At 35.9% G+C, this 25,981-nt stretch overlaps 3 protein-coding genes and 1 non-coding gene across 5 annotated transcripts; 1 reads left to right on the top strand and 3 right to left on the bottom strand.

Annotated features, from left to right (window-relative positions):
* The first annotated feature begins 723 nt into the window (after positions 1-723).
* On the top strand, positions 724-4,194 carry TBL7 (TRICHOME BIREFRINGENCE-LIKE 7). Of its 2 annotated transcripts, XM_023676645.2 has the most exons (5): positions 724-877; positions 1,007-2,013; positions 2,847-3,005; positions 3,131-3,431; positions 3,791-4,194. In XM_023676645.2, the coding sequence occupies exons 2-5, from the start codon at positions 1,199-1,201 to the stop codon at positions 3,836-3,838; spliced, it is 1,323 nt and encodes a 440-aa protein (XP_023532413.1). In that variant the 5' UTR covers positions 724-877; positions 1,007-1,198; the 3' UTR covers positions 3,839-4,194. The 2 variants fall into 2 exon arrangements, with proteins under 2 accessions (XP_023532413.1, XP_023532414.1); XM_023676646.2 differs by having other exon boundaries at positions 734-2,013; positions 3,774-4,194.
* A 3,263-nt stretch (positions 4,195-7,457) lies between these two features.
* On the bottom strand, positions 7,458-8,109 carry LOC147792698 (uncharacterized). The gene is made up of 3 exons (XM_087123724.1): positions 7,922-8,109; positions 7,770-7,832; positions 7,458-7,683 (listed from the first exon to the last, which is right to left on the bottom strand). Exons 1-3 carry the CDS (start codon positions 7,997-7,999, stop codon positions 7,552-7,554), a joined length of 273 nt encoding a protein of 90 aa, XP_086979850.1. The 5' UTR covers positions 8,000-8,109; the 3' UTR covers positions 7,458-7,551.
* Positions 8,110-8,799: 690 nt separating this feature from the next.
* Positions 8,800-24,066, bottom strand: CALS5 (callose synthase 5). The gene is made up of 43 exons (XM_087123725.1): positions 23,933-24,066; positions 23,234-23,463; positions 23,036-23,136; positions 20,899-21,020; positions 20,697-20,793; positions 20,457-20,567; positions 20,245-20,373; positions 20,063-20,155; positions 19,744-19,835; positions 19,496-19,622; positions 19,215-19,352; positions 19,033-19,109; positions 18,848-18,926; positions 18,644-18,769; positions 18,421-18,535; positions 17,470-17,804; positions 16,891-16,943; positions 16,716-16,776; positions 16,532-16,613; positions 16,401-16,450; positions 16,199-16,285; positions 15,683-15,805; positions 15,493-15,583; positions 15,307-15,395; positions 15,048-15,208; positions 14,512-14,635; positions 14,337-14,431; positions 14,108-14,222; positions 13,851-14,002; positions 13,208-13,317; positions 12,988-13,113; positions 12,843-12,911; positions 12,530-12,719; positions 12,317-12,428; positions 12,113-12,232; positions 11,906-12,021; positions 11,746-11,829; positions 11,210-11,322; positions 10,893-11,122; positions 9,974-10,771; positions 9,816-9,866; positions 9,541-9,726; positions 8,800-9,450 (listed from the first exon to the last, which is right to left on the bottom strand). The coding sequence occupies exons 2-43, from the start codon at positions 23,415-23,417 to the stop codon at positions 9,220-9,222; spliced, it is 5,745 nt and encodes a 1,914-aa protein (XP_086979851.1). The 5' UTR covers positions 23,418-23,463; positions 23,933-24,066; the 3' UTR covers positions 8,800-9,219.
* Positions 12,834-12,914, bottom strand: LOC111796281 (small nucleolar RNA J33). The gene has a single exon (XR_002815326.1). It is a non-coding gene; the product is annotated as a small nucleolar RNA J33 (small nucleolar RNA).
* Positions 24,067-25,981: the final 1,915 nt, after the last annotated feature.

Raw genomic sequence — 25,981 nt, 5'->3', positions numbered from 1 at the left:
CGACTTTAAGTTATTAAAAATCCTTAAAAATCTAAGGACATTATAGTAATTTTAATCGAAATTGGTTAAAACATTATAATAATTGTGATATAATATCGAAATGGGTTAAAATATTCCTCTTTCCAGCACACTTTTCTGATTTGTCAAAAAAAAAAAAAATAATAATAATAATAATAATAATAAATAAAATAAAATAAATAAATAAATAAAACGCTTTTCTGTGAGCTTTAAAAACACGCACACTTTTTCTTCCCTTCAGAAAAAAAAAAATTAGTGAAATATTTCAATTAACTATTTAAAAATTATTTCTTTAACCTTTTTTCTTCCAAAATAATTATAATTATAATTTCTTTAATTTATTAAAATTCTTTAAAATAATTATTTACCATTTTTTTATGAATTTAATAATTATATTAAATAAAAATAGTAGGTTTAAACGATAGATTCATTGCTTCACTTTTACATTTATGTTTTTTTATTTAAAAAATATATATATATATATTACCCTTAAGAATAAAAAAAATAAAAATTAATATCTAATTATCTAACATTTTTCTAAAAAAATTAAATCTCCATATAAACTATAAAAATAAAATGAAATTCAAAATTGATTTTCGTTTATTGGCAAATGATTGAACCTTAAAGATCCCACTTATTACCAAATCAACCACTGAACATTTTTTTTTTTTTTTTTTTTTTAAATTATTGTTGTTGTTGCTATTTCCCTGTCTCGGTCGGTGTTTTGCTCCTCTCAACCACCTTTCAATCTTCTTCTATTTCAATAATAAAACATCATACCGACATTTTCAATTCTCGAAGTTTCCCAAATCTTTCCATTTCCAATCTTTCTGCTAAGATCCTTCAACCATTTCTAAAGGTAATTTCTCTCTGCCTCTGCAACTTCCAACACACTCACCCTCTTCTGGATTTGCCTTTTCTTCCGATTCCATTCAACTTATCACAACAATTTATCCATTTCTTCATGTGGGGTTCCATTTTTTTTCAGTTTTGAAGCTACCCATTTGCAATTTTGGTACATTGGCTTTGTTCTGAGATAAATCATTACAGAATGATGATAGTTTTGTTCTGGGATTTTAGGGATTCGTGATTCTAGGACTTGATCAATGCTAGTTTAAGATAGTTGCTGAATCTTTAGCTGTTTGTTTCTTTGTTGATTTGGTAAACATTGGATGGCATTATGGTTGATAAGATGAGTAATTTGAGTAAAAACATGGGGTTCAATAAGAGTGTTTCGTTTGGTAGAAGGGCTTTAAGTTCTGGTAGCCCCAGGGTGAGTCGTGTGGGGTGGATCTCCCGTTGGTATCATGTGTTTATTGGCATTGGATTTCTTGTTTCATCTCTTGTAGTGATTACTGCTGGTTATATTCATGTATTGCCTGCTCTTCCTCTGTCTTCTCATCATAATGATGTTTCGAAATCGAGTTATTCGAATGGAAGCTGCAATATGTATGAAGGAAACTGGATCTTGGATGATAGCTATCCACTTTACAATGCTACAGACTGTCCTTTTGCTGAGAAGGGATTTGATTGCTTAGGTAATGGTAGGGTGGATCAGAGTTATCTGAAATGGAGGTGGAAACCGATGAATTGTGATGTGCCAAAATTTGATGTGCAAAATGTGCTGGAAATGCTGCGGAGTAAAAGGGTTGTATTTGTTGGAGATTCCATGAGTAGAACACAATGGGAATCTTTGATATGCTTACTTATGAGTGGGGTTGAGGATAAAAGGAGTGTTTATGAGATGAATGGGAATACGATTACGAAGCGGATTAAATACTTAGGCGTTCGGTTTAGTTCCTTTAACTTCACGGTTGAGTTCTTTCGCTCGGTTTTCCTTGTGCAAGAAGGTCCGATGCCAAAACATTCACCTAAGAGGGTGAAGTCTGCCCTTAAACTTGATGTGTTGGATAGTATTAGCAGCCAGTGGATTGATTCAGATGTTCTTGTATTCAACACTGGACATTGGTGGGTTCCTGGGAAGTTGTTTGAAATGTAAGTGCCCTTCTTCATTTTGTGATGTTTATTTGAAACTTGGTTACCCAGATTATGTTACTGCTCGGATCTGTTAATATCATAGACAAATGTAATCTGATATTACTTTAGCTCATACACATACATTGTAAGATCCTAAATCGGTTGGGGAGGAGAACGAAACACCCTTTATAAGTGTGTTGAAACCTTTCCCTAGTAGACGTGTTTTAAAAACTTTAAGGGGAAGCCCGAAAGGAAAAGCCTAAAGAGGACAATATCTGCTATTGGTGGGCTTAGATCGTTGCATACATATTGTATCTAACTTTTTGATACTGTTAGATTCAAAGGGTAGAAAATATTTATAATTGTCATGAAGGAAGCGATAGTTGGCTTTTCTAGCATAGTAAGGACGAGCAACTCTTCTAGCGTATAGATATGAACCTCGAATATTCATTTCACGTGTAGCTCGTGTCCTCATGCATATATGAGACGAAAATTTGATATCTAAGTTTCAGCTGTGGAAGATTTGCTCAGTAATTGGCTTGACTATTTGAGATTTAGGTCTGCAACACAGTGTTCGTTTATATGAAATGGGTTCAATAGTGATAATCAAACTAGAGCTTGGAGGTGTTTAAAACATGTATTCCAGATAGAAGTTAGCGGTTGAATTAACGCTTGCTTATGTTTTTTGAGTATCAATGGACGGGAAGTGATAATTTGAACCTCTATCCTTTGGATCGAAGTCACAATGTCTTAACCATTTGAGCTATGCTCAAATTGGCGTACTAAAGCTAACAATAATAAGCTTACTATGTTTCGAACCTCTTGAAGGCTTCTAAATGTTGGTTGGACAGTGGTTGCTATTTTCAGGTTGGGAATTCTCTAAAGCTTGGAATGTCAATTCCCACAGCTTTTGAAGTAGCACTTCGCACCTGGGCGTCCTGGATCGAGGAAAACATCGACACAAACAGAACCCATGTTTTCTTTCGTACTTTCGAGCCATCACATTGGAAGTATGTCATTTTCTTAAATTCCCTTGTTTGTAGTTTAGGAACTGGAAATCATTTTTTCTCGATACATTTTAACACGAGTTCTTGAAATGAATTTAGCCATGCTGATATCGTTTTTGATGCATCAGGGACCATACCTTCAAATATTGCAGCGTTACCGACGAACCCGTGAATGAAACGAGAGGACGGGAGAAAAGCATATTTTCTGATACCATATTAGAGGTAGCAAAGAATATGAAAGCTCCCATTAATGTTTTGCGCATAACTTCGATGTCTGCGTTTCGAAGCGATGCACATGTCGGTAAATGGAGCGACAATCCATCAGTCCCAGATTGCAGTCATTGGTGCCTTCCTGGGGTGCCTGATGTGTGGAATCAAATTTTGGTGTCCTACCTGCTTACTGAATATGACAGCGTAGTTCAAAGAACGGTATAATATTGAGTCTTGAGTGTTGCATATTTTCTAAAAATTTTTTAGCATCGAAACATGTTCTTCTGTTCTTGCCATTTATTTTTCATCCATTCTTTTGTTGTATTATTACTGATTTTTTTAAAGGGATGAACACAGTGGGGAGTTGTAGCAAGAAATAATTTTACTTCATTGTCTTCTCTACTTTGTTCAGATTGTTGAATAGATACATGATCATAATGAGGACTTAGAACAGCTTAAAATGTATATCAATAACTCTTCATCAATGAGCCTTTGTTGATCTTAATCGACTGTGATTGAGAATTTTCAATTAGATGTGACCTGTACTGCTAAACTCAGCAGGTTGTGATGTTGTGTAGAGATATCACTTGGTGGCGTCTGCGTTGAATCAAACAAGAAATCTTTAACATCGTGTGTACCATATACAACAAAGAGCCCTTGTAGCCTCCAGGTGATGTAGTCGTTACACTCGAACGTTATTGGACAGCTCGAGTTATGACTGGTTGCTGCAGAATTTGTTGAAGGGTGCTATGACTGTCACGATTATACATTTTTAATTGTACGGTGTTGTGATCTCGACATGCTTATGACTAGACTTGGGGAACCCAAGCCCCATATACATTTTTCGCTAGCTTTGTGGCTTTGTTGGATTTTAGACGAGGTTTGTCTTTGTCCACTGAACATAACTTGTGCGGAATTCAAGCTTGTGTGTGTATGTTCAATCATCTGTAACACAATCGACTTACTTCTACATTAGACCAAATCATTTGGCTCGACCTTGCCTCTACTGGGGCTAATGTCTCTCAATGCAACGTCACATCTTAAATCATCTTGGTTCCCAATTAACATGATCCACATGTCTTGATGTCATCTTGAGTCACAGGATGTCATCGACCATTGCAGCTCAGTTGGTCATGCCATCGAGAACGGGCCAATGTGTAGTTCATAATATTGGACATCCTGAAGATCCATCCATTCGGATTCTATCGAGGTATTGGACTCTCTCGTGTCCATGTCATGTCATTTATGGACTCCGTACCGGATAGTGAGTGATCTAACCTCTGACACATGGGTTGGGCCACAATACCAAAACACTGGTGCCGGATTTTTCAAGGAAGTCACCCGAGATACTCGTCTCACAACTCTCGCCTTCATTGTGACACACGTATGTGTCACATGCTAACTTGCTTAGACCACAAAGCTCGAGGGTGGTGAAGAGTTGACACCATGCCTCCTCCTATAACATGAGAATCACACCCTACTCTTTTCGTAGTATGGTTATGACAGTATGAATGCTAGTTTGGAAGGGGCCTGTATTCCTTAAGTGCAAGTTGTTTAGCAGTTTAAAGAGAGGTTTGTGTTATTGTATTTAATGTTTGAACTACATCAATGGTTATCCAGCTGCAGCCAGGGAGTTTGGTGGAACCAAGGTTTCTCATTTTTGCTGTGCTCCACTACCAAATTGACTTCTATAACCATCATCATCTAGCTTACTTGTCATGATGAAGATACATCCTTTACATCCAATCTTGATATGCTCCTACATACCTGTTATCTTGCAATACTAACTCACTCTTTCTGTCAGTCTTCAAACAAATTGATAAAAACAAATGATTTAAGTCGAGTGGAATGATCGAGCTTGAAATGACATTTAACATGAAATGGCATCGACTCTAAAATGACATCTAGTTTGGAATGGCATCCAGCTTGAAATGGCATCGAGTATGAAGATGACACCTAGTCTCTCTTTTCCTACTCTACATGGTCCATCTAGTGATCGCACTTCCTGCATAAGTTGGGTGCCCTCATCTATCTTGAACTCTAGGAAACTCTAACAAGTATGGAGGGTTCGTCACTCACTATAAATGACCTCATGGTCTCTCTCTATGTCTCCATACTTGTCTACTATTGAGCTCTAGTCGGAGCTCCCTTAATGGTACCTAACAAGCTCCCGATTCGCTTGTCATTCTATTCTCTTAAAGAGTGCAAGACAAGCTCCCTACTAAGCACAACAGGAGCTCCCTTAGTAGTACCCTAAAGTTCCGCGGGCCCTAAGTGGGTGACATTGCATTCCTATATGCTAGGTAGACTATCACCACTTGAGGCGAGTTCACGATTAGGAGTTGCATCCCAACCGTCTCTACATAGACCTAATCAACTCTTAGTGTCATATAATGGCCCTAAACATGGCTCAAGGGCCAGGAAGGTAAATTATAGGCTAAAGCTCAATAATAGGTTACATTTCCTTTAGATCACATAACATCTAGTCTATACATAAATCCGGGCATAAATAGGTATTCTAATCTCATAACATACTTCTAGAAGCATAAACGACATTAAATTGATTGAAGGAAGTATCGCCACCAAGGAAGAAAGAAAAAACACACACTACTACCCGCCAAATTCTTTAATCGATTCAATGACCAACGAGATCAACTTTTGACTACGACATCAATCCACCATGTTATTTTGAAATAATAATGTGAATTGACAATTCAATAAATCGTAAGCATCACCAACCAAAACTAGAACTAACCAGAAGAAATTTTCATTTAAAGACAAAAGATGTCTTTACTCTAAATTTTATTATCCTCTTATTCTTTCACATCTACGACGCTAACTGATATAAACGATACCATTCGGACTATAATTCTACATAATTTAAAATTAAATTTGAGATTAATTTCATTTCGGTTTAGAATTTAAAAAAGAATAAACTCAAAAGTAATAATAAAAAATAAAAAAGAAAATATTTATTTATACGTGGAGTTACAGTCACGTAATATGAAGCATATAAGAGAACAGGTCAAACGCCACTAAAACCTAAAATTTGACATGAGGGACACGTGGCGCGCAACCTAATATTATTCTTTTTAATAATGGAAGAATCTGCATGAAATCTTGTGTGGTTCAATAATACCCCTAAAAAGGGAGAAACAGCATTAAATGCGGGCGCATCTTTCTTTCTTCCTACGGGATGATGCCACGTGTCGATGCATTCAAATTTGATTTATTCCTGACCATCCAGATCCAATATAAATGAACCCAATTTGGATGTGCCACGTCTAATCTAAACAATTATTTATTTATTAGATTATTCCTAATTTGTTCATTTTATATTGTGGGGTTCATATCATCAATATGAAAAAAATAATGCATTAACATGTGCTATAATATAATATAATCTAATCTAATCAGAATACATTATACCGCCTTATTCCTAACCCTCCAATCTTTCCTAATCCACCTATTTTTGTCCCGATCATATTATATACCATTCTCGAGTCCTACTTTAGTTGAAGTTCCTCTGAAATTGATTGGCTCCATAAATTTAAAAGCTCGAACGTATTTTGTTGAGGATAGGTATGGCATTATCCACTTTAGTCATAAGCGTATGAACACTTTACTTTTGGCTCTACTCAAAATGTCACATACAAATAAAAATCGTTATTTAATTCTCGTATGTCTATGATCTCTCCGTGAGATTTTTTGTTTGCACTCCTAACATTTTAGGTAGTATCCTCAAACACTCAAATGTCACTCAGAAGGTAGAAGAAACTTGTCTTTGTTCCAAAGAAAAGCTATAATACTAAATTATAATTTACCATATATATCATATTTGATATTTTATTATAGTCAAATAGCTAGATATTTAACTCCTTTTCTTATCATTGCTCTTACCAAATAAACTTTACTCATTTTTATATGTTTCTATAACTATAATTAGATCATTCAGAGTATGCCGTGAAAAAAATTAAAAAATTGAATGTGGTAAATATTTCTTTTGACATTAGTACGAGGACTATTCAAATTTGATGATTCTGACATGTATGACAGTAACCCGAATCTAAATACAGTTTCACTCTCGACTAGTTTATTTGGTTCGTATTCAATTCGACTATCGTAGGGTGATTCATTGTTCAAATAAGTTTTACTCGGGATAGTTTTGGATTCGGAGAAAATTGGGTAAATATATATATATATTATATATTGAGAAGAAGTAATGAGATTAAAGGTGGATGAGGATGGTTGAAACTCAAAACTCCATCCTTGAGACCTTAAAAGTATACATATCATATGTTTATTTACAAAAACTATGATTTTTTAAGAAAAAAGTGACCTAAAAAGGGGCAGAAACGATGTCTGGAAGCCGATAAAAAGATGGTAACTCATCAACTTCTTCTTCATGGCAGCAATTTTGCATGCTTGAATCTCTATCTTCAATCGCTTTACACTCCACTGCTTCTAATCCCTGCATGCATTTCCCACATCGTTAGATTTACATCTTAAGCATTCTCTTTTATACTTGATTAATTAATTAATTAATTAATTAATTACCTCTGTGAAAATCCTCATTGCTTCTTCTATGCTGCTTGTGTTTATCACATACAGAGCTGCTTCCTGAAATTCATGGCAAAATTGAATCAAAAGAATGAATGATTTAAAGTAGAGAAAAAAGAAGGCATGATTAAGTGTTGTGTTCTTCTTACTCTTGCAAATTGGATTTGGTGTATTTTCAGAGTTCTTGGCTCGTTCTCAATGGATGACTTTCTGTCGATTCTTTCCATTATTGCCTTTCGATCTTCTTTCACCAACACAGATTGAGCTCTCTAGAAACGATGGATCCAAAATGGGTTCTGGCTGTTTATGGCAAGGGGACGACAATGAATGAAATGCCCTTTCCAATTACATGGATTTATATATAGATATTTATTTGATTGAAGATTAGGACGTTGACAACTTGGCATATGCCACTGGTCCATCACTCACCCACGTGTCTACTACCAACCATTTTGATTCGGGGACACGTGGGCGCTGACGGATGGATTGACGATGACGTGCCTTTCCTTCCCTCTATAACTGGCCAACACACGCCTGCCCACGTTGGCACACTCTCCTGGTTAATCCCCCTTGTGGGGAATCGCGTCTTCGCTGGACACGTGTATGGTGGGTTTTATTTATTGGAGAAGGTGCATTGGACTTCATGCACCTGATGTGTCGTAGATTGAATTTGTATTTCCACATTGAATCTTAATAACAAAAGTCTTTTGGGATAAGATTTTTAAGTATGGTAAAGGTGGGGTTGGGTTTCTTCTGGAATTTGTTTAACTTTTAAATTTTAAAATTTTAAAATTTAATTAATGGATGAATTAATTCCGTATTGTTAATGATAACAGAAACGTGGACGATTAATTAATGTTTTAAGTCGTTGTTCCTTAAGCCTATTATGTTAATAATATCTAAATCCCTAAGTGATTGATTAGGTAATTAGGTGGGTAGGTATGGTTGAAGACCTTGCATAATTTTTAATTGATGAATCATTTTAGCTAAGACGTTGTTGTAAGAGTACATGGAGAGAGTAAAGGCATTTTCATAAGAAAAAGATATTAACTGTATTTATTTCTCATAAAATAAAAAAGAACAAAACCAATAATATTGTGGCAACGTTTGAGCACTGCCTTCAACGTCCAAGAATATATGAGATCTAGGGGTGTTTGAAGAAGAGCTCAAATGGGAATATGGGTACGACTATACTATGATTTAATATAGAGAAAATTGCGGTGGGTTATTTTATGTAATACGTAAAATGGATCGTAATGGTATTGAGTGACACTAATATTATATTAGAAACTATAATATATAATAAGGGAGAGGCTGATAGAAGAGGAAAGCGACGCCAAAGCATCTCATTGAACATGAACTTGAGGTTGAGGTTGAGCTTGATAATCGTTGGGACGTGGCATTCCACTTATGAAGACTAAGATAGCAATGAGGTTTGATTTGGGTTTCACTTGTTCTTCTTGCCACCGGACAGAATCCTTTGGATTTGGAGACCTCTGCTGAATGCTTGGTTGAAGAGGAGCCTGGTCTGGAACTCCGACACGAAAGGGAACCAGGCGAGCATGGCCACGGGAGCAAAAATGACAATGCCCATCAAGTACTCGTACCCTCTGGCTAGAGCTTTTACTGATCCCCACATTCCCACTGCCTTCATAGCAGGTCTGCATGCTTGTGTTATCTACAACCACCATAAAACAACACAACACTCCTAATAAAATTATATATATATACCAAAGTGAGGGCGGCGTAGGGTTTTTAGGTGACATACTTGCAAAATGGCCCACCCGGTGGGCATGAAGGCTAGAATGCTTGCAAAAATGTCGCCAACCGTGAGATGGAGAAGCGTAAAGAGCATCGTTACTACTACCACTGATCCAATGAACAGGAACAACTTCAGAAGTCTGAACATTAGCTGGAAGTCTGCACTGAATTTCTTTCTACCCATGGACACAATCTGCAGTCCAAACGTTCATCAGTGAGTAATTATGGACATAAATAGGGTTTCTTTGATGCAGGAAAAGTCATTGGAGTTCACTCATTAACCTTAAGTATAACCATCACGGCAACAATCACAAGCCAGGACAATGCATACACCTGAAATTTATAAAAGAAAACAAAGAGGCCTCAACCATGGACAGTCGATAAATCTTCTGTTATATATTCAATCAGATAATGATGAAAAATAATAATTAGAGGCTTACGGTGATGCTTTTGTTATTTCCAGCCACATGTAGATGATACACTATTCCATACTGATAGAGAAAGAATCGGATAGATAGAACGATTTCCCAGAAGCGTCCAACGAAGCCAGTGTGCTGAAGGTGTTCTTGTTCCTCGTCCCACCAGGACTCCCAACTTTTATTTGCAGGCACACCAATACCACCTCTGCTGTTGATCCATTTTGACCAATCATCCCAATCATCCACTATCTTTTGCCATTCAAAACCTGAAGGGTTGAAAAGGAAAGGGGCAAATAACCAGGAAATAACCAGGAACCACATTGAGGATGTGACTAAAAGATAAGCTACAGTATCAGTAGCAGATGATCCGTATATCTGGTAAGCTATAAGCAATATCATAAGCTCTAGTCCTTTCACAAAGTGACTCCTTGAATACATCCTATAGTTCTCAGCGTATTTTTCGTGCCGCACAACAAAACCACGACCTGTAGCTCTGTACTTTGCCCCACCATGGAGGACTGTGCGCCCATAGTAGTGGACCTTTGTGCCAAGAGAGAAGGTGAAGAAAACGGAAGCTAGTTGTAACTGCATGATTATTAAGTCACCTATTGCAGTTCTGAACCCTCTCTCTAGCCCAATTTCCATGATCATTGGCAAGGCAGTTAAAAGACCTAACTGGACAACTGATTGTGAAGCCATGGCAGCCTTTAAAGGATCATCTCCTTTTGACCTAGCATATTTTATTATGGACTTCTCCAATCCACTCAATGACAGATAAAGTCTTCCGTATAAGAAAGCATATACTGTAATCACAATCAACTGCATGACAAAAGGAACAAATAATCAAGGGACAGGAGAAACTTTCCAAGCTAATAAATAAAATAAAATATGCAGATTAGTTCAGAAGCCAAAGAAAAAACATTTGGATATAAAAGCTTACCATGGCACTGATGTAAAATCCTACTGTTGTGAAATAGAAAGACAGCATGCGGAAAAAGTCGAAACGATGACCCAGACGATAGATGTCTCTGCTGAGAATTTGCTCTCCATTACCACAAGCTACCTTTGCCTCAAAAAGAGAGATTTGATTAAGACCAACATCTCTTCCCTTCCCAACTTGAATATACTCATGGTGGGTTACATTTCCTCGTCTCAATGTTGAGTTGAAGCCTACGGAGGAAATATTTAAAATATATAATAAAAAATCGAGAAGAAAAATTCCCTTGACCACTGGATGTGGAGTGTAAAGAATAATACCAGCAAAGATATCTTCACTGAGATTGATGCCTCGAGAAGCTTTGCTCATGCCCCCACGGGTAATATGGAAGATTCGATCAAAAACGTCAGGATGACCATAGTGAAACCTCACCCTACAACCAGCCAATACATGTTATAGATGTGCAAACAAAATATGTTCACATTTAGTTGGACTGACAACTGAGCAACAGACAAATTCATCATGTTCAATCTAGTATTTCTCCCTCTCAAATATTCACCATTCTCCAGAAAAAGATATAAAAAATCAATCCTTCCATGTTAAGGTATTACAAGAAATTTTAAATTAAAAATTTGTTGATGCAACATATTCTAACTCTAAAAGTTTTGCATCCTTCAGCTCTGCTTTGTTTTTCCTACTATCTAAAGGTGATTTAGTTTATTTTGAAATATGTACATCCATCAACAACTTAGAATCTCGGGTACAGTTTTCCAGAGACCGCTTTGCTTTCAAATATGAATAATGTATTGTTGGGTAAGATATGTGAAATTAATCAAATACGAGAAGAAAAGCATACTTTAACGGCCTTGCAAGAACCCTCTGACCAATTGTGACGAAGCTAGTTTCTTGATTTGACATAAACCAAGCCAGAGAAGAAACACTGCAGTGTGCGAACAATTGAAGTTAGACAGAAGACAAACAGCTTTTCATAGCACTTTCTCAGAAATAAAGCTAACCTTCCAGTAAAGATATGTTCACGCATTCCCAAAATTGTAGGTGGACGAACACCATGGTCCTCATTGAACTCTTCTAAAAGGTTTCGCATTTTGAAAGCTTCTTCCAAGTAATTATCCTAGAAGGGATCCAGAAAGTTAACCATCATTATTAAGCATCTAAGCCATAACTAAAAAGCAAGTTGTAAAATATTGGTTTTGATGGTTCACCTGATTCATGTCAATTGCTTGAAGTGCTTCACCTCTGGTAAAAACTATAGCGTGGTTCTGATTTTCAGGTTTCCCTTCTCCTATCTTAGCTATACCAGGCAGCTTAATCCGATATATTTCCTGTTAATAAGAGCAAAGAAAAAAAGATTACTCTAATGGTAACGTGAATTAACATTTTTGTCCTTGAGTTTAGCTAATGATTGCCTGGTCAAGATTGTCAACAGCTTTGACCAATACAGAATAGTAGACTTTCTGTGCTTTTCCACCTTCTCTCTCCTCAACTTCATCAATATAAGCCACCCGAAGAGAGGGATTACTGTGCCAAAAAAGAAAGTGAAGGGGAAGGAAAAGTTTCTTTGATCAATTGCACCAAGCAAAACAAAGTTTGAAAATGACTAAAGAGGCTGGTGAACATACTTAACCATCAGATTCAGGATATCTGTCGCTCGACGATCCCCACTTCGTTTCTGATTTCCATAGTTCTGGCAAGTAGCAACGTATGTGAATTTCATATCAGCCACGGCCTCTAATTGAGCATACAAGGATCTCTGGCTTCTTTTATCCTCTTCTGACGGAACTGTGATCGCTTTGTAGCCTTCAAGTATCTCTATTATTAACAAAACAATCATTAAGGAAACCATGGTTAGTTATTAGAGAGAAGCACACGGACAGTGCTGATAAGAAAACAAGACATCTAAACCACTCAAAATGTCAACATGAACAGGCTTACCACTCTCAGAAGCCATGTCAAGAAACGCCTGAAGCTTTAGAGCCCTTCGATAATACATCATACCCCTAACTGCAATAAATGTGTTAATGCCAGCGATATAAGTGCACAAATCAACTCAATAGTAGCTGTAATGCATTTAAGCTACCTGTTCTGGATAGAGTTTGCCCTCGTAAGGAGGCCCAATGACGGAGGTGTAATATGTTTTCTTCATTTTCCCAAATTTCACTGTCTTTTTTACAATTGAGTCGCTCAATGAAGTTGTTCCATTCATCTAGCAAGAAGGCAAACGTTCATGAGACAAGTCACATAAATCACTTATCAAAGAACCAAGAGATATTTGGGCCGGTTCCAGTTCTATCACTCACCTGGAAAGATCTTCTGCAAGTAATATATGATGGAGACACCATCTTCATTTTCCATCTCAAGGTCGGTTTTGGAATAGACAGTCTCTTCACTATAGTATGGAGTCATGACGCTGTACACAATCCAAACATATTCATCTTAGAGTCAGATTCAGAACAATCTTTTCACTATATTTTCTTGTCGTAATGCTGTTGACAACCCAAAAATTCATCTTAGGGTTAGTTTTAGAACAGACAGTCTCTTTCACTATATTTCGGAGTCATAATGCTGCCAACAGGCCAAGAATATTATTAAGTACAAAAAATCTGAGGTAAACTTGTAACATTTAATGTTTAACGAAAGATGTTTCTTAAGAAAAACGAAACTTTAATTTTTATTAAAGGAGGTTGTATAAAATCTCTAATTTTTATATCAAAGATTAAAAGAAAAACAGTTCTTGCAGTGATTAGACACAAAACATGAATATATGTTTAATAATGCTGCCAGTACATTTATAACTTGTTTGTAACCTAGGATTTTGAATCTTAGATTCCTCAGCGACAAGCATACTGTATAGGATGATGCATCCAATTTCAAATTCAGAAAGAACTTCTCCAAATAGAATAGACATTTACTTGCTGCTCAAATATAGTTAAAGAACCAGACCTGAATGATAACATCTTACGGACTCGTGGAGCACGTGGCATATCCATAAACAATGAATTTGTGAAAAATGCAATCCTTCTTCGTGCTTCAAGATTTATAGGAACTTCGGTGGCAGATTCTTTCACAGTCAGTAGTAGATAGAGGCGTCTAATCTGACATACCCCGAAAAGACAAGATTGTTTTGTTTCAATCGATTAAAATCAAAGAATGATAGATAATTTCTCAAAATTAATATTATTTATTTTCAATATGCCCACCTGCTCTTCCCATTGAGCTGTAACTGTAGGAGGAAAGTTTATGGCAGGTCTAGTGTCAGTACCAGCAAAGAGTTGCCTTCCGGAGTCCTTGTTATGACCCAGTTCTACCATTTCACTGAAAGATTTAAGAAAGGAAAGGATCACCATTTTATTATATAACAGTAGCCATTTAAGGATGCCAATGACATAATTAAATACACTTCAAATTACAGAAAATATATTTGCTAACCGGACTTCGTTGAGCATCATATCTCGAGTGACAACTTCTAACATATCTTGCAGCAAAAACACCACTGTATCTTGCTTGGATAAATCGCCATCTTTCTGAAACAGGAAATCAAGAGCAAAGTTTCCAATCTGAAATAATAGATCAGCAGATACCTTAGAGTTGCATCCTATCTTACCAAGATCTCCACGAGTTCCACAAATTTCTGGCACAGAATGAGTAAAGCACCCATTTTGAAGTTTGTGAGAAGTGTGTTCTTCGAAATATTGTTTTCAACTTCTTTAATAATGGTTCCAATAATCCTGTTAATGTCAAAGAGAATTAGAATTCACGTAAACAATTGACACAGATTCCCATTTCACCGATTAGTTATAGCATCTTGCAGAAACAGAGTAGCAGTTTACGCATTAACTCAACCCTGGATGATTGGTACTCATAAAATATTTGCAAGTGATCCATAAATAACAATAGATGAAAGTCGTTCCAATTAAGGAATATTTAATGCTTTCCTCCTATACGGTAAAGGGCAATGAAGTAAATGATGATCTATTACTTGCAAAATCCCATGCTGAAATTTCTCCCTCATATTAAGTACTAGGTTTTAAATCATATTGAACTTAAGGTTCGATTTTGCATGTCTTCTCTTTGCAGGAAACAGAAACTATGATCATTTGATGATGTTTGATTCAATAAGAAGAAACTGTAGCTTAAAACCTTTTCTCATTTTCTCCAACCACCAGAACATTCAGGACATTTTTGAAAGATTCATAACACTCGATCACTGCACATTTCATGTACTCATCTGCACAAATACGCTTCCAGAGGTCAGAGTCCCTGGATCGGAATTCAGCAGCCATGTCCAATGCTATTGGAATCTGCAGAGGTAAAGAAGTTGTTAATAGTCACTACTAATATGTCCAAAAATTGAAAAGGTAAGATATACATCAAGGAAAACATAAGGAACTCTATCGACCTTGCTGGCTAGTAAAAAGGGAGGCCACTGGATTATTTTTAGGCTTGGATCTGATGAATAAGGAACTAGCAAGAGATCCATCTCCCTGTGATTCATTTGAAATTCAGTTTAGTTTGAACAATATGACTAAAAGAACGCTTGAAATGAAGAAGTAAAAGATAACTTAGTTTATGCAGTCTTTCCTGTCACTTATTAGATCTTCCTCTCGAAAACTACATATCACTTCATTCCACAACTGTGCAAACTTGGCAGCTTCACTCCTCCTGCTAGTGGTAATCTACACAGAAACAAAATAGTAATTACTAATACATAATGTTTGAACCACTGATTTTATACATCTTAGAGAAAATGAAAATTCCAAAAATAAAAGAGCAACCTCAGCAAAACGCTTTGACAAAGAGAAACCCCTTTTCCGAGACTTATCTGATGGCACCAAGTATGCGTTGAATGCACCTGGTAAGGACTGAAACCTAGACCTAAGCATACCTAGAGTTCGTATCTGTAATGAGAAGAACAACCAAATCAAACAAATGATACAGACCAATCAAGTACACATTTATGCTTAAATAAAATAAGTGACTTAGAGAAACATTGTTGAATATTCTTCTATCACCACGGGAAATACTTGCGCTTCAGTTGAATGCAACAGTTAGTGCAGTGTAATAGTTTCAAACCAAAAGATGCAATTAAAATAATTACTTTCATCATAATCTTCGGACAGATTAAAAAGTAGTCATTTCTAACCCAGTCCGAGACATTAGAAGATACCACATTATTATTCTTGCTAGGGTAATAGGAGGATGGAGAAAAATGCGAACGGATATTACATTAAGGATGATGTGTCCCCTCATAAGATAAATAAAAAAATATGGTTAAACAAGAAAAACATTACCTCTCCTAATCGATCACATGCTCCAATGAAACCACCATATATGGTCGAAAACATAGCATACCAAATTTGAGTGTCCATGAAATAAACCTGCATTTAAATAAAGAAGTACAAGAGGCTTTATCCAAGATAATACAAAAGGTTTTCCCTACATTTTACAGCAATGGAATAAAGCAAAAAAAAAAGAAGTGAATAGAAAACACACCAAAATTATTGGCATCCACAGTGATACAACTGCCCCATAGTTGTTCTTGGCTGTATTGAAAAGAAACCTTCAGCACAAGCAAAATTAATCAAAGCATTAAAAAGTGAACTGCTCATGCGGGAAACAAGCACCTTTAGGAAAAAATTCATGCCATTCATATTCCACTCGGCGAATACTCATTATATCTTTTGTTGGCTTCACCAATGGCTTTATCTGAAGGGATTAAATAGAAAAAGGTTAGAGAACCACACTGATTAAACCTCTATATATTTAACTACTGCAATTACTATCCCTTCCATTTTGAAAATGAATTACCTGAACAAAGTAGCTAAAAGAAAATTTGCAGCACAAAAGAGACACCCAAAAGATGGTATACCTGAAATAAGAGAATATGTCTAATCATGGAACGCATACCAACTAATCAAGAAAATAGAATTTGTAAAAAATAAAGAATTAGGAAAAAATGAGATCCATAGCCTGTCAAACTCACTTTATAAGAGTAAATTGACTTTCATGCATTCCTCTTCCGATATATATTCTTGGCTGCAGAAAGAGTAAACATAGTTCTCAAATAAGAAGCTTATATGCATCCTGGACTCTTCTTAGATGAGAAAAACATATGGTTAAAAACACATGTAGACCGAAATCATGAGACATGTTTTTTCACCTTGATAAGGTCAAAATGGCTCCAAATTTTCATGATTGCATATTTGTAGAAACTCAAAGGAAAGGGAAAAGAGGATAAACATATTACAGACAAGCTGGTGTAAGCACACCATAAATGAGGATCACGATCCTTAGTAAGGCACCAAAGTCTTACGCCATGGCTAAATTCGTAATTATGAAGATAAAAAAATATATTCGTAATCCGGTTGAAAACAAGGTTTCAGCAGAATAATTAGGTTACAATTTTTTAGCACACTATTTTAAAGGGGTGCATGAGAATAGCAGTTAAGGTATATGCTTGCGTCAGTCGTAAGTGGTCAAAATGTATTTATTTGATGAAGCACATATGGACAAAGAAGGGAGGAAGAGAAACACAGAGAGAGAAATTGAGCAGCATCTCTACCTGAGACCACCAAAGAAGAAATCTAATAATGTGCCAATCTGAGTTTTCAATCCAACGCCGAAGCATAGGGAATAAGAATAGAGCTGCTGCAAGTAAATTTGGTAGCAAATACAGAGCAACCGCCACTATATATAGAGGAGGAATGCCCCTCAACGAGTTAAGAAAGGACAGCACGTCTCTGAATTTATTAGAAACCATCTTGAAAGTATGAAGATAGCATAGGGGAAGAACAATAGCCCAAGCAAGACTGACGATAACTTTCAGAATATTTCTTAGCACATCAGTGAACTTCCACCGGTGAAATCCTGGGAAGTTCAAAGCTAAGTCCAAGATACCTGAGTTGAAAGATGTACGTCATTTCTGGTAAACATACAAACATATGGCTAAACTAAAAGAAATAGATTCATAATTCCTCCTCCCCCGACCATGTTGACGATTACAAGTCATGTAAACTTTCAAACATACAAGTAGCGAATAAAAATATAGTCATATCATGTAGGAAGATTGCTGCAAGCTTGGCTAGGGATTTAATCCCAAGAAGAAAAAAACATTATGTAAAAGTACAATTAATATAGAATTCTCAACAGCCTCTTTACAGGAGTCAAGGGAGGAAATCAAGAGGGATTTGTATCAAATTAATACCCGTAGCAAATATTAAATCAACAGAAATGTGGTGATTAGATCATTCAATAATTCTTAACATTACAAGAGATAGAAGAAATTGCATTGAATCAGAAAGAATCAGAATCTTAAGAGATTGGAATTTAACACCTTTTATGTTAATGCCATGTTAAATTTAAAAGAAAAAAAAAAAACCCTTGAAGCTTTATTGAAATCATTCAAATAATTCCTTACAAGTCGAACAAGATAGTATAATAATTGTTGTTGCTAATTGAATTAGTGTATTTGGAACATATATTAAGAATCGACTTGAATGAAGATACTGCTTACTTTGAAGAAGGCGAAGGATTGCAGCAGTGATGAAAATGCTTGATAAGGCGTACAAGACATCCTTTTGGAAAATCTCCAATGGTGTAACTCCTTTCCATGCAGCAATGACCATCGCCTGTAACAAACAAATTGAAGAGGGGTAGATTATATATAGAGTAAAGAACGACAAATCAGAAGTAATATGAAAACAGCCTAAAAGTTTGTATGTGTTGTAATTGCATACCTGAAGAGCTAGTATATAAAAGGTCCATAATCGATCAAAACTTCGGAATGTGTGCCAAAATGTTCGGGTTTCAACAAAATAAGATTTTCCAGTGCTTCCAGATTTTCTTTGTGGTCCCTTCCGTCCCTAGTACAACAGTTTACATCATTTTTTTAATGAGCTAAGCTACCAAAACAAAGGGATCAATTCAGAATAAAAAAGAACCTGCGCCAGATCACGCGTTGATTTGAAAAATTCTCCATCATCTCGCATAGGCCAACCAAGAGAAAAGCAATCAGGCGACCTACATATTGGAAAGTTCAAAAATTAATAAGCTCCCGGACAACTTTCAAAACCAGACACGATAAAGACCAATAGTTTCTGGAAGGTCAATTCTTTGTCATGCTAACCAGAAGTACTCGTTCAGATCATCATAGTTGCACCAGGCTGAGTGCGGAGCTTTTCCATTTTCGCTTTTTTTGGCCTCCTGGAAGATCAAAAGGAAAATTGTCATTCTTGAAATAAAATGATATGTAGCTGAAGGATTTGGCTGAAATAAAATGATTTGTAGCTTAAGAATTTGGGTGATTACCTTTTCAATAACCCAGTAAAGGGGAGTTATAACCTTCCGCAAGAAAGCCTCGTCATCCCCACCATAAGAAGGCTTAATATTTTCACCAGTAACAATGCTGACATTTCCAGCCAACAAGCCATGAAGTTCATATGCCATCTAGTTATAAAGAATATAAAAGACTATAATGTTAAGAGAATATATGAGCAAATTTTCTGGTACAGTGTTCAAAAGGAGAAAAAGGTCATATACTCGGCAAAAGATCAAAAAAAAAAAAAAAAAAAAAAAAAAAAAAAACTCACATTATGAAATATATAGCACAAACATTCTGGCATGAAACGAACATTTGCTGCTTCACCCCAGATTAGAAGATATAGACCCATGTAAAGTATCTTCCTTTGCTGTATTTCTAGCTGACCTTGAGGGAGCCTAGACAAAATAAGACTTTAAATTTAGTTTTCTGATCTCCCCATCGCATAATAATTCAAAAATAAAATTGCAAAAGCTGGTATGGTTTTTTAGAATTTGCAAAAAGAAAATGATATCTCACCTTAGACTATGTTTCCGTCCCAAAAATTTGCACCATGTTTTATAATTCTTAAACAGTTTGTTCATTACTGCATCAACAGCTCGTTCGTCAAGCTGCATTTATAGAGCCAAAGAATTTGCTCAGAACAGTGAGGGGAAAGAAAAGTAATCCCAGAATTTGATAAACAAGGAGATTATCTATGCACCAGGAAGAAAAACATATAAATGACTCAAATATACGGCCCAATATTGGCATAATGAACTCTGTTCAAATCAACAAATATATTGGATATACATATCCGTAAAATGGCATAATTTGCAAGTAAGAGTACGTTTTATACCTTGTTGAGAGGTTCAGGCTTGGGGTGAAGTCTAATATGAGAATTAGCGAGCAGAAGGATCAAATGTTCACGCTGATTTCTAACATTATCTCTCTGTAGCCACCAAAATATGTTAGCAGCATATTGTTTATCTCTCAAAGCCAGTTGTTAGAATTGTTTGCTTCTTATCATGAAAATCATACCTGAAATCCAAACATTGCTCTTAACCAATCCAGTAGGTCCAGATCACCTGTTTTCTGCCTGCGCTGCTCAAACGTACTTGGCCAGTTCAGGCCACGAGTATTCCACAAGGCACCCACAGCAGCCTTAACCTAAAAGAAACGGAAGGGAACAAGATCAAGTTCGAATTTGATATGATAACACGGTGCCCTTTTATCAGTGGCAGGAGGCGTACCTCTTCGAGCTGCATTATAGACTGCGAAGCGCCAGCAGAATCAAGAGGTAGAATGTTATAGGGTGCATAAATTTCAGTCTTTTCTTGGACATCCCTAGCCGCAGCGATAATCTGCTCATTGGAGGATACTACTTTAGATATCTTCGTGCAGCCCAATCCAATTAAGTGAAACGATAAACGAACACCGTAACTAATGACAAACAAAGATCAATTAGACACTTGACACTAAATCGAACGAACCTCGGGAGCAACTTCTTCAACTTTCTCGGTCTTATTAACGGCGCAAAGCACTTCGAAAAGCACACCGGCTGTCTGGTAAGCTTTACCGAGCTGGGCTCTGCCAAAAGTTATAATAAGGAAAAAATTCTGGAGTTCAGACAGACGATATACGATACAAAATCGAAACAGATGTGAATCCAACTTGGAAAATTTACACGAGTACCTGTCTGCTTGCTCCCCCTGATCAAGAGCACTGACATAATGCTTGTAATACTGTTGATAGAAAGCCTCGATTTCCCTGGCATCTGTCTTTTTCACCCTAGACGCAAGACTGGATGCATTATCCTGGACCGAAGAGAGATTTGAAATCAGTTTTCCTCCGTTAGTAATTGAAGTAGTTTCGACTTGACCACAAGAATTCTTGGGGAGTTATACGGTTTGAAACCTAAAGCTACACTGAAAACTCCATTGCAGAGAGAACATGCATCTCATCTGGCGGGAATAACTTCAGGATCTATGATACGTCCCATATCAAGAGTGCACGGGATAGTCCCACCGGACCTTGTACGGTGGGCGCCCGAATTTTTAACGGTTTAAATCCGCATGCATTTTATCATTTCAATTCACTCTCAGAAACACATTTTTAAAATTCTTCAATTCGATAACAGAATCGTCGAATACGTTATTTCCAGTCCCCTCCAATCATCTCTCGTCCCTCCATAGGATGGTTCTGGTGACTGCTACTCCATAAGCTTTATGCATGATTAGCCTTGTAAAATCCTATTTTTCCCAAGGCATCACTTCTAATCTAAGTTGGTTGGTCGGTACACAATCACAGAGCTACAATCTGGTTTTCTTTTCTTGAAAATAAAATTGATATTGACATCCTATCAATCTTTAGATCAACTTACAACTCCAATCAAATCTAAATTTTTTCTCAAACCACAAAGGACATATATTTTTTTTTTCTATTGAACTAATTAATACATTAAAATATAATTTGTTGAATTAAGTTATAATTAAATGCATTCAATTAGTTTTATTATAATTGAATTATCACATTGATTTATTGATATTATATGTATTATAAATTTTTATTTCAGTAAAAGGTGTATAATATAATTAGTTCAAGATGAAACATAGCATAATTAAAATTTAAAAAAAAAAAAAGTGAGTGGTCAACAAAAATTAGGACTTTTTTCTATATTTGGAGTTTGACCTTAAAAACTGTTGGGGTGTGTTTGAAATTGCTTTTACAAGGTTAAGCAATTATAGAGAACCGTTTTAAATATGTCTGTTATTTCTTTCCACAAAATCACCTACTCATAGCTTTTAAACACAACTCCTATTTTCTTGCTAAAATTTTAAAATTTCAATCATAACTTTCTGTATTTCTTTTTCTTTCACATATATTTCATCTTATATGAATAAACTTTTAATTGGTTCAAATTTTTATAACTATTATATTTCCTAAACTTTTAACAAATGATATATATTTAAAAATAACTTATCACATTTAATTTACAACAAAATAGATATTAACTACTAATTTTCCTTACCAAATACTATAGTATACTTTTTTCACTACCAAACACTAATTTGATTCCTTTAATAGCTCTAAAAAAAAACTAAAAAAAGTATAATAGTTTTTTTTTTTTTTTTTGAAAAAACAATTATTATTGAGTGAAATTCTAGTTTACTTCATCCTCCACATTCTTTATTATTACTACTATTTATAGCACTTCCTTCACTCTATAATTAAAGGTGGATTCAATTTTAATGGATGAGTTGTTATTAGGATATTTCTTCTTTTTTTTTTCTAAAAGATTGAAATGAATAATGACGTCATGTAATGACATCATCTCTAGCTTCTAGAAGTAGATCTAGACCATTACTAATATAAAAGTGAATATAAAGGTAAATTAAATAAAATTTTAAAACACTATAGAGAAAGAAATACATATACAGATGGATAATAGGCATCCTATATAAAGGTGAATATTCTTTTTAGGAAAAATATTATATTTTAGCCACTTAAGTCATATTAAGATTAATAAAATGAAGGATAAACATTTGAAGTCAAATTTCATAATATTATGAATATTTTTATCAAAATTAACTATCATATGAAAATAACTTGCTAATAAAACATTTCTAACCATCTAATTCAAATTTGTACTCAGTATGTGAACTTATAACGAAATTATCCTTTCTCGTCCACGCAACAGACATTCAAGATTATTTGGAGCACGAAATGGCCATTCTTCTACGCTAAATAAATGTTAAAATAAAAATAAAAGAAGAAAAGAATGGATAGAATTTCATGCAAGTAAGAAAGTAAGTAGAGATTGAAGTCTTACCCTCTCTAATCGTTGAAGAAGTGCTGTTTTAAACTGCCTAACACCACGTCCACTCGAGCTCGGATCTAACCTGTGCGCCTTCTCAAATGCATAGAACCGACCTTTTCGGCGGGAAGAGGAAAGTGAAAATGAGAATGAAAATATAAATGTCTAATAGATCACAATAGCGGAGCGGTGATTAAATTTGATTGGACATACAGAGGTACGCGACACGAGGGCGTTCTGCTTCGATCTCTGTAGCGACGCGAAGAATTGGAGCAATGGAAGCGAGAGAGGACGGAACAACCTCATTGTCGAATACCTCAGTCGAGAACGTGGTAGTCGCCGCACTGCGAGAGGGGCGCCTCGTCAGCCCCTGCGGGCCAGACTCGTGCGTGGACATTACAAAGACCTGGAGGAAGACAAACCGCTATCCTCTAATTGACACCCTGCCAAAATTCCAAACTACAACATCACAAAAATCATTTCGCACAAAGCACAAGCAGCAATAATGAAAAAAAACAGAACTCAACGATCGACCTAGACTACTCGGATGCAAAATTCAATTTACGCAACAACAAACAACCACCACAACAAACATCCAGAACGCATTACGCAATACTTTACGTCTACGATTCAAAATCCGCATCTCAATCGCAACAACAACAAAAAAAAAACGAAATGAAGAACACTCGAATAACGAAACAAAGTTACAAAGATTAATTAACGTACGTCAAATGATGGAAGTGTAAACAAAATTAAAAGCAGATTTTAGGATAAAATGGTTGAGGAAATGAAAAACAGAGAGGAAAATGATGAAGATGAACAGAGAGAGAGAGAGAGAGAGAGAGAGTGAGTGAGTGGAGGAAGTAGAGAAGAAGGAGAAGAAAGAAGAAGGAATGTGTTGAGATTTCTGACCTTGTTGCTGAACGAAAGTGGAGGAGAGGCAAATGTGCAGGGGATGCGGAAGGAGGAATATATGATGGAGGGAAGGGGGAGAAATAAGGGAGTGATGCTGGGTAGAGTTTTGAGATGGACACGTGGCGGTGACAACGGGGGAAAACAGAGAGCATGGCTCAACGGCGTTATCGGGGTGGTTTTGTTTTGTTTTTGTATTGTTACTGTATACAATTTCCAAGGTGTCCTTCGTATTCTACACAGCCCCTATACAACTGGATCACCTCCATTTTTCTCCCCTTTTCTGTTTCTTTTCAAATACCCAAAACACCCTCTCTCTCTCTCTCTCTCTCTCTCAACCAAAATGAATGTAAACAAGCCAGAATGGCAGAAACAGAATATGCTCCACTCAGCCCTCATGGCCCTTTCCCTTAACTAACAAACCACCATCTCAACTCTACCCCTATGTGACTATGCAACTCTCGAATCTTCCTCCACTTCAACGGGTGAGAAATCTCTGATACCAAATGATAAAGAATCACCTTGTTGATCGAATATCTGAAGACGAACATTTGCTTGAGGTTCAAATCATTCTACAAGCAAGATCAATCATATTTATCTTGAACGAAACTATATAGAATTGCAAAGAAACTTAGCTCTAATGATAAGGAATCACTCTAAGGAGTTTTGAAACGGATATCTTGTTGATCAAATATTTAAGGCGAGAACATTTGTTTGAGATTTGAATCACTCCACAAGCAAGATCAATCATATCTATCTTGAACTAAACTATATAGAATTGCAAAGAAACTTAGCTCTAATGATAAGGAATCACTCTAAGGAGTTTCGAAACGGATATCTTGTTGATCAAATATTTAAGGCGAGAACATTTGTTTGAGATTTGAATCACTCCACAAGCAAGATCGATTATGTCAAACTTGAATTATTCTAAACATGCAATCTAAACTATATATAATTGTAAAGAAACTTAGCACTTGGCTAAAGGAAGCACAAATGCTATTTTTACTATTCAAGTCTACTTTACAAAGATGATATACATGGTTTTGTATAACCTCGAAAACCCTTGATCTTACTTGAGGCATTTTAAGAGTGGTAACGTTCATAGTTTATGACTATAATTGGCTACTATGTACTTGTAAAAAGTAAATAAAAGTCTTAAAGTACAGAAACATAATCTCGCTAAATTATTATTCACTCAAAATTTGTAACCATATAAGAATAATGAAGTTTGATTCTTCTTCAATGTGACATTAATTTTAACCAACGGTTTCTTCACATCTTTCTTGAAGTTTATAATGCATGATTGATGATTTGGTTCATATCAGTATGCTTTCCCCTGTAGTACATTATGAGACATTTTCAATCTTTCTTAGGTAGACGTCATTTTGGCGAATAGTTCATTTATATTTCGTATAAACGAACTTGACTCTAGAATCCCATATCCAAATTCTCTCCATAAATCCAACTTTCAAGATGAAGGCTCGGAGCCCTACCCGGCCCTTTAACAAACCTATCTCTTACACTCATGTCTACTTTGTAACCCTATCTTGCTACTTTGTTACCCCTATCTTGCTTATGTCTCGTCTCTCTTAAATTCACATATTATATGATGTGTTGGATGATCTTACTGTTGACTTTCCGATTAATTTTAGGTTTTCGGTTAATTTTAGGAAGTTTTCTCTTCTATCCATCCATGGAATTCTATTTCTAAGAGTTTTGCCTTCTTCTAGGTGTCACATAATAAACTACATTAAATCGAGTTTTGCATTCTTCTAGGTGTCACATAATAAACTACATTAAATCTTAATAATACCGGAGAGAATGTCAGGCTTGTCTAAAGCATGTTGTTTATGTCATGCTTGTCTAAAGCATGTTATTTATGGCCGCATAATAGATGTCCTAGTCTTGCTTGTTTGGGTCGATTGATAGGGACGTCAACCAATTGAGTCCTAGTCTTGCTTGTATGGGTGAGTCCTAGTCTTGCTTGTATGGGTTGGTTGAGTGGGGGAGGATGTCACGGTCATACATGTTCAAGCGTGTTAACCATTA

This window comes from Cucurbita pepo, chromosome 5, assembly GCF_057944985.1.
Source record: "Cucurbita pepo subsp. pepo isolate OVF chromosome 5, ASM5794498v1, whole genome shotgun sequence".
Classification (NCBI taxonomy): Eukaryota; Viridiplantae; Streptophyta; class Magnoliopsida; order Cucurbitales; family Cucurbitaceae; genus Cucurbita; species Cucurbita pepo.
Note: the sequence above shows the minus strand (reverse complement) of the source record. Positions and strands in the feature narration are given on the sequence as shown.